General features: G+C 34.0%; 2 protein-coding genes across 4 annotated transcripts; one reads left to right on the top strand and one right to left on the bottom strand.

Annotated features, from left to right (window-relative positions):
• The first annotated feature begins 2,585 nt into the window (after positions 1-2,585).
• Positions 2,586-5,534, top strand: LOC142527304 (protein RICE SALT SENSITIVE 3). 3 transcript variants are annotated; one of them, XM_075632069.1, is made up of 8 exons: positions 2,586-2,693; positions 2,819-3,408; positions 3,483-3,533; positions 3,761-3,889; positions 4,099-4,204; positions 4,479-4,520; positions 4,606-4,662; positions 4,743-5,534. In XM_075632069.1, the coding sequence occupies exons 2-8, from the start codon at positions 3,200-3,202 to the stop codon at positions 5,391-5,393; spliced, it is 1,245 nt and encodes a 414-aa protein (XP_075488184.1). In that variant the 5' UTR covers positions 2,586-2,693; positions 2,819-3,199; the 3' UTR covers positions 5,394-5,534. The 3 variants fall into 3 exon arrangements, with proteins under 3 accessions (XP_075488184.1, XP_075488186.1, XP_075488185.1); XM_075632071.1 differs by lacking the exon at positions 2,819-3,408 and having other exon boundaries at positions 2,675-2,693; XM_075632070.1 differs by lacking the exon at positions 2,586-2,693 and having other exon boundaries at positions 2,721-3,330.
• A 1,364-nt stretch (positions 5,535-6,898) lies between these two features.
• LOC142526126 (uncharacterized) lies at positions 6,899-7,531 on the bottom strand. The gene has a single exon (XM_075630387.1). It carries the CDS (start codon positions 7,529-7,531, stop codon positions 6,899-6,901), a length of 633 nt encoding a protein of 210 aa, XP_075486502.1.

A 7,531-nucleotide genomic window follows, 5' to 3' on the forward strand; every position in this document is an offset into this window, starting at 1 on the left:
ATTATTATTTGGGATTCGGATCCTTCTACTGTGTTAAAAACACTATTTTTTACACGAGATGATCACATGATTATCTCGTTTAATCTGACAACTTTTAAAATTTATCTCATATCGTGTGATGTTCACGAGATGATCATCTCATGTAAAAAATACACTAACAACAAATGCTATCTTTTCAACATAGTAAAAAATCCAAATCCTTATCATCTGATGCTGAAACTGAAGGGGGCAACTGCCCACTCTCTTCTGTCGACAAATGTATAGAAATTTAAGATTATTAAACATAAATTTTTAGCTTCTTAGATTAGATTATACGAGTTATATTCCACGATGTGCAGCGCGTGTAGCCAAAGAGGGTGAGGAAAGAAAGGCCGGGCCACAGAGAAAGAGGATACACTGCCCCGCAAATCGTGCGCTTCTCTTTGTTTACGAGAAACGATGCACCGACTCACTGTGCCAATCACGTGCTCACGTGACTCCCTTGATCTGTGTTTTGCTCTAATTAACTTAATATCACTGGGATTATTTTAACAAATAGTACTTAGTCACTCGAGATGTCAGCATGGGTGTTCAGATCGTGCTCGTTTAAATAGGTAAAAATTTGTGTGAGACGTTTTTATAGATCGTTTTTTGTGAGATTTGTATCTTATTTGGGTCATCAATAACAAAATATTACTTTTTATGCTAAGAATATTACTTTTTATTGTGAATATCGATAGGGTTGACCCGTCTCACAAATAAAGATTCGTTGGACCGTCTCACAAGAGGACCTACTCAATTTAAAAATACGTAAATTAGTTTGGTTTAAGAAACTATTATATCAATATAAAAATTTGTGTAATACATTTGGTTAAATTGGTTTGATTTTTATTGGGTATAGAATTATATTATTTTTTAAAAAAATTATTTATTGCATATATGAGTTTAAATGAACATATTATTGCACTAAAGTTTAGATCTTTTTATAAGTTAATAAATTTTGTAACTTGAAATTAAGTATTTTAAATTATGTTATTTTACTTATAATTATTTTAGTTCGATATCAAATAAAATGTTCATTCAATTTTTATGGAGTGCGTATTTTTTTAATTTTTTTCAAATTACAATAGCTAATGCGTTTAATTTAATTTATTTTTTTACCAAGGCTCGTTAGATTTCTTTAGCGTTTTTATATCATCATCTAATCACTATTCAATCAAAAGAATTATTACATCCGTCAATTTTGTGATTTTAACTTTGATTTATTGTTTTGTTTCTTCTGTAATTTTAGTTGATATGTATGTCACATTAATATTCTAAAACAAAAAAATATTAGAATTATCATAAATTAAAATATATAAGATTAAAATTAAAATTTAACAATATAAAAAAGCATAATGCAACAAAAATATATACACAATATTTTATTTTCTCTTAAAAAACTATATATATATATATATATATAGTTCCCACTAACTGCTTATTATCTGATTAAAAAATTCTATACACACGTGGCAATCCAAAATTTATAACGAGTTAAATACTACTCTCTCAGTTTCATATATTTAGGTAGGTGTGTTTTCACACAAATACCCTTATTTAAATGAATGTGTTAATATGATAAAAAAATGTTGAAGGTAGAAGTATCCAAAGATGAGTATAAATTGGTAAAATAATACTGAATTGAAAATTGATTATATGTTCGAGACATGAAAATGAAATATGACATTTATATTTAGAACATCGTACCTACGATTTGCAATTTCTAACATCATCATATATATCACAACAACATCATATATATGACGATTTGTGTAGAGCTTGATCCAGTGCTACCTATAGGCATGTGTAAGGAGGCTTCCGCCCATTAATTTATCGGAACGACTTTTTTAGGAACAAAATATAATGCACAATATAAATACAATATGATATAATTTTAGCATAGATACAGCTATATGTATAAACCGGAAAAAAACATAAAATAAAAACATCAAAATCTATTAAAAAAATTGTTTCGAAACCAATAATTTTATCATAAGTTTGGACAATAGATTTACTAAAGAAAATAAAATTCTCAAAACATATAAGAATTGCTTCTTATCTTTTTACCCTCGATCTTTAAAAGTTTGGAAAAATATTGTTTTGTTCAAAATATGCCCAACACTCGCGGCGATGCATCGTCCATGCCGCGTTCCCATCATGCTAACATATTTGTGTTCTTTGGTATATCTGGTAGAACACAGGTTGAATTTGCAAAATGCAAAGTATATGCGCATCACACAATTTATAATAAATCGAACACACGCGCGTGCGCACACACACATATATCATATTTTATGATATTGTGTTATTTATATAATTGAGTTAATATATATTTTTCCAAAAATCCATTATTTTAAAAAATAATTATATATTGAGTGACGAATTCGAGACTCAAGTGTCATCTCAATTTGAAAAACACAGAAACTTTCAGTGAGACAATCTTACATGTCAATTTCATAAGAATTATTTCTAACTCGAAAAATTATTATTTTTATAAATAAAAATTATTATTTTTTATAATTAATATACATAGAGAATACAAACCACACTAGAAAAAATTGTACAACTAACTAAATTTCTTTGGTTTGTGACTGAGAACGGGGATAAGAGGTGTCCCCACTCCTCTGGCAAGTTGGAAAGTTTACACTCCCCTTTCATCAGAATACCCAAATGTAAGCAAAGTATACGAATGTGGGAATAATTTATTTCTTCCACTCTGCAAATCTTCTCTCAAATGTTTCTGAATTAATCTGCTCATAAATAAGATGCTTACTGTGATTTTTTGTAAATTGTTTAGAGGAAAGCGTAGACAAGGACCTCGAAATCCCCATACAATTCTCAGTCGTACGCACACGCACTCGCATTGCGTGACCCATATAATTGTACCGCTCTTGTTTTGTATGTAACTTAGCGATAATGCAGTAAAAGGCAGAGAACAGAGAAGCAGTGAGTAGGAATAACAAGGTAAGGGAGAGAGAGAGAGATGGAGGATATGAATCCACAAACTGTTAACTCACTGCTCTTTCTCCCCCTTTTCGGCTGGTAATTGCGTGGCATTTTCTCGTTTAGCTGCGTGCGAAGAATATAAAACCGAAGGATTATATATACGCAGTTTCTCGGTTGTAAATCTTGGAAACTTGGAAGAAGGGGAAAAATAGAAAAGCAAGAAAGAGGGAAAATGGTGGGCTCGGGAGCAACAGACAGGAGCAAAGACGCAGTAGGAATGATGGCCCTTCATGAGGCCCTCCGAAGCGTCTGCCTCAACTCAGACTGGACGTACTCTGTTTTCTGGACCATTCGCCCTCGCCCGTATTTGTTTCTTGTCTCACTCTCTGTTGTTAGAACCTTAATTTTTTTAACGTCAACTTGTGTGTGGAGTTTGTTGATGTAAGTTTATATGTAATCCCCCCTTTCTTGATGTGGACGATGAATCTCATGTGGGTTTGTTACGTTTATTCCAGGAGAGTCAGAGGTGGCAGTGGTTGCAAAGTGGGAGACGATAGTGGTAGCTTGTGAGTACATGCTCATGGGTCTCCATGATTAATGAGCTTAATTACTTAATTTACTTTCATCGCTCAAACTAAAATGAAACTGGCCAACTGGGGAGCTTAGATAAAAGATTTTGTGTGGGGGATTTTTTTTCCTTGCTGATATTCGAATAACCTATGGAGTGTATTTGAGGTGCCTTCAAGTTCATTTTCTTGTCTTTTTTTATATTTCTTTTTGTTTCTTTGTGCAGGATGTTGATGTGGGAAGATGGCTTCTGCAGAGGCAGAATTCCAGACTGCTTGGATGAAATGGATGTGGAGGATCCTGTCAGGAAATCTTTCAGCAAAATGTCCATTCAATTATATAATTATGGAGAAGGGTGGGTACTTGGTAGGTGCATTTGTTTTAGAGTTAGGATGGGATATTTTTCTGCCTCACTCTCTCTCAAATTTTGACCCCAAATGAGTGGAGTTCTGATTAGGAACAAAGTGCACATATTTACAAAAAAAAAATCACTTTTTATATATTTTATATGTATGTGTTTTTGTTTAATGAGCATATTTTTGATTAGGGGAAAATGGTTTGCAGGTTGATGGGCAAAGTGGCTTCTGATAAGTGTCATAAATGGGTTTTCAAGGAGCCAACAGAGTGTGAACCAAATATCTCCAACTACTGGCAGAGTTCATTTGACGCTGTATGTTTTTACATCGAAGAAATTTGTTTTGTTTTGTTTTGTTTTGTTTTTTGTTTTTTGTTTTTTTTTTTGTTTTTGAATAAGTTGCAGAGTTGTTAGTTACGTAGATCCACTTTCCGAGTAATAAATGCTTTTGTACCAATTCTTGGCAGTAGTTTGACCGTAAGAAAACGAAATTCCACTGCCCCAATTATTGAAATGGTAAAATTACTGAAAATTGCATGATTGGTTGATCGATTAATGAATGAATCTCCCACCTTTGTATTAAATGCAGTTACCTCCTGAATGGACTGATCAGTTTGAGTCAGGGATTGAGGTCAGATCCTGTAGTTCACATATATTTAGTTATACTGTTGGTTTCTTTTTTTTTTCATTGTTGAGAAACTTCGATATTTTAGCAGACCATAGCTGTTATTCAAGCTGGACATGGTCTATTGCAGCTTGGTTCTTGCAAGATAGTGAGTTTTAATGTGTTGTGTGATATTATGTATTTCAATGAACTATATAAACGTATTAACACTTGATTGATCCCATTCAGATTCCAGAAGACCTTCATTTTGTGCTAAGAATGAGGCACACATTTGAATCCTTAGGGTATCAGTCTGGATTTTATCTATCCCATCTATTTTCGTCGACCCGTAACGCTTCATCCTCATCCACGGTTCCTCTAAAACAGCCATCTTTACCTATTGGACCACCGCCTCCCTTGTTTAACTGGGGGCCTAGAACTGCAATACCACCATTACTGGCATCTCCAAGTTTCCAAAACTCGGCTAGACTCGGTATTCCGCCATCGAAAAATGAAGCACACATGTTCTTGAACCCTCATTCATCTGATACCCGGATGGGAGATATGATTGGAGATCACGAAAATGACCTCAAATGGCCTAATGGCTTGACTTTTTTTAACGCACTTACTGGAAGAACCGATGAAGCGAAGCTCTTGTTCGATCCAAATTCCGATCATTTGAATTTGCATAACAATGATTCTGGAAATGCTAGTGAATTCTTGAGTTTGGATGGACATCCTAAGATGGAGGGCAAGTTCAAAAGGAGCTTCACATTGCCTGCAAGAATGTCAGCCTCATCTTCTGCTTCAACTTCTCTCGATCACCATGGACATGATACCGGGGAGTATAGGCACGAACAAGGGATGTTCTCTGATGTTATGGAAAATTTCTTGGAGTAATTACTACGGAGAGGAATATGGATTATGGTGTAGTTTGATGCTTGCTTTATTTGTATTAGTAACTTTTATAGTTTTGTACTCATTTGTTCTCTCAATACTTGGGCAATCTTTGCTGTATGGACTTTAAATTGCCGATGAAAATTAGCTATATATCGAAAGAGGGGATGATGTTAAATGAGAAAAAAAATTAAGGAATGTAAAGTTTCTTGTTTTGTCAATCATCATTTATCACTTATCGCCAACATGACCCGCTAATAATTATATACACGTGCTTAACTCTATATATATATATATATATATAATGTGCGCCGAAGTAAATGGTAAATTGTATTGGTATTTGGATTGTGTAATTATATTTGAAGGTGATGCCCACATATAATGTGGGATTTTAATTTATAGCTCATAATTTTGTTATTTGAAATTGCATAATAACTTAATCAAGAGATTATTTCGCATGTGACCTTAGCTCAAATCAAAGAAACCAATCAACATTGAAACGGAATAAGATGTATCCTATCAGGACCTGTGTGTCTCGAATGTTGAATCCGTCTGGGCCACAATTGGCCTGCTAGGCCAACCTATCATTTTTTGGGTTTCTTTTACTCCAATAATTTGTTTAAATCAATATTTTATTTTAAAAAATTAATATTAGAATTCTTAATCATAGATGATTTTTTGTTCGCAATGTATATTGTTAAACATTTTAGTTGGGCTTCCAACAAGATTTGCCATTCCTCAAAATAGAGCATCGATCGGGATTTACTTTTGGATGTTTTATGACCGCTGATTCTTCTTTGACTTGGATTTGAGGAAAAATTTTGCTTTTATTTCCTAAAATCCTGCAAGGAAAGTGTCGATGTTGTATATTTTTCCAGATTCTACGCCTCTTTTATAATTTAATTTTACTAGCAATAGTGAAACTAATGGGGTTGAAAAACTAAAACTGGCCAAGTATATATACCGTGTATCACGTTTATCATCTATATGATCCAATTGTCCCATCCATCTAGAAATACACTTTGAATGTGGATTTCTATTTATTGGCAAAAATATTATTTTGGGCAAAATGATTGTATATGTGGTTGAAAGTCGCGAGAAAATGAAAAATCGAGATTTATATATTCTAGATATGGAATCATGACAAGAATGGTTATTAAATTACGAAAATTTTGAAATTGTATATATATATACGCAGAAATACTACACTAATTAATGATATTATAGTCAAAGATACTCTATATATATATATATATATAGAGAGTATCTTTGACTATAATATCATTAATTAGTGTAGTATTTCTGCGAAATGATAAAAAAAAAGTTTAAGTAAAAGGAATTATAATTTTGTTGGGAGAAGTAATACGGGTAAAAATTTACTTGGAGAAAAAAGGTAAAAATAGATTATTATATCTGCTTTTATTTTGAAAGACGAGAAATCAGTGCTGGAAAATCAAAACAATGGTTGCATGTCCCTCTTAATGCTAGGAAAGTAACACTTAATTTAGCTACACCTCCAAATTTCTTGGCAAAACATCCCCAATTTGAGATTTCGTCTTGATTGCATGGCATTCTTTACATGCGGAAACGAACGACTTCAAAACCCTTTTGCCAAACCACGGCCTCACCCCGCCATGATCGTCGTCGGCCCTTTTCGACTTCCGGGATCCCTTTCGTTCAAGAACATAGTCAACTTTTCTTGACCTTGATCCCTGGTGCTTTAACACAGGAGCCGCCGAGATGAATTGCCATTTCTGGGAAGATCCATATTGCTCATGAGTATTCAAACCCGGCCTAACATGATTATTCCTTTGTTTTTTGGCCATATTCGATACTTTTCTGTATTCGGGATTGGACTGATCAATACTGGTGCTGGTTCTTGCGCTGCTGCAGTTACTGCTCCTGCTGTTCGTGCTGTTGCTGCGTGAAGACATCAAAGAATCCTTACTTCCGGTGCTGCTTGTCCGGCTCGTGGATCTTGAATACGAAAAGTTGTGGTTATTTGATGTTCGAATCGGAAAAACATGAGGTAGAAGTTTCCCATTAAAGAACAGATGATCGGCAGGAGAATTTGGGGAACCAGGCGTCGTCACACAACCGAATTCGAACTGATCAGAAACGTCGCCCTTGCCCGGAATCAT

Source organism: Primulina tabacum, chromosome 15 (assembly GCF_025594145.1).
Source record: "Primulina tabacum isolate GXHZ01 chromosome 15, ASM2559414v2, whole genome shotgun sequence".
NCBI lineage: Eukaryota > Viridiplantae > Streptophyta > Magnoliopsida > Lamiales > Gesneriaceae > Primulina > Primulina tabacum.

Bases quoted from the DNA above. Each gene is read 5' to 3' on its own strand.
- LOC142527304 (XM_075632069.1), top strand. From the start codon at position 3,200: ATGGTGGGCTCGGGAGCAACAGACAGGAGCAAAGACGCAGTAGGAATG. The intron at 3,890-4,098 runs GTGGGTACTTGG...AATGGTTTGCAG, and splicing joins TTATATAATTATGGAGAAGG to GTTGATGGGCAAAGTGGCTT. The intron at 4,205-4,478 runs GTATGTTTTTAC...TATTAAATGCAG, and splicing joins GGCAGAGTTCATTTGACGCT to TTACCTCCTGAATGGACTGA.
- LOC142526126 (XM_075630387.1), bottom strand. From the start codon at position 7,531: ATGATTCCGGGCAAGGGCGACGTTTCTGATCAGTTCGAATTCGGTTGT.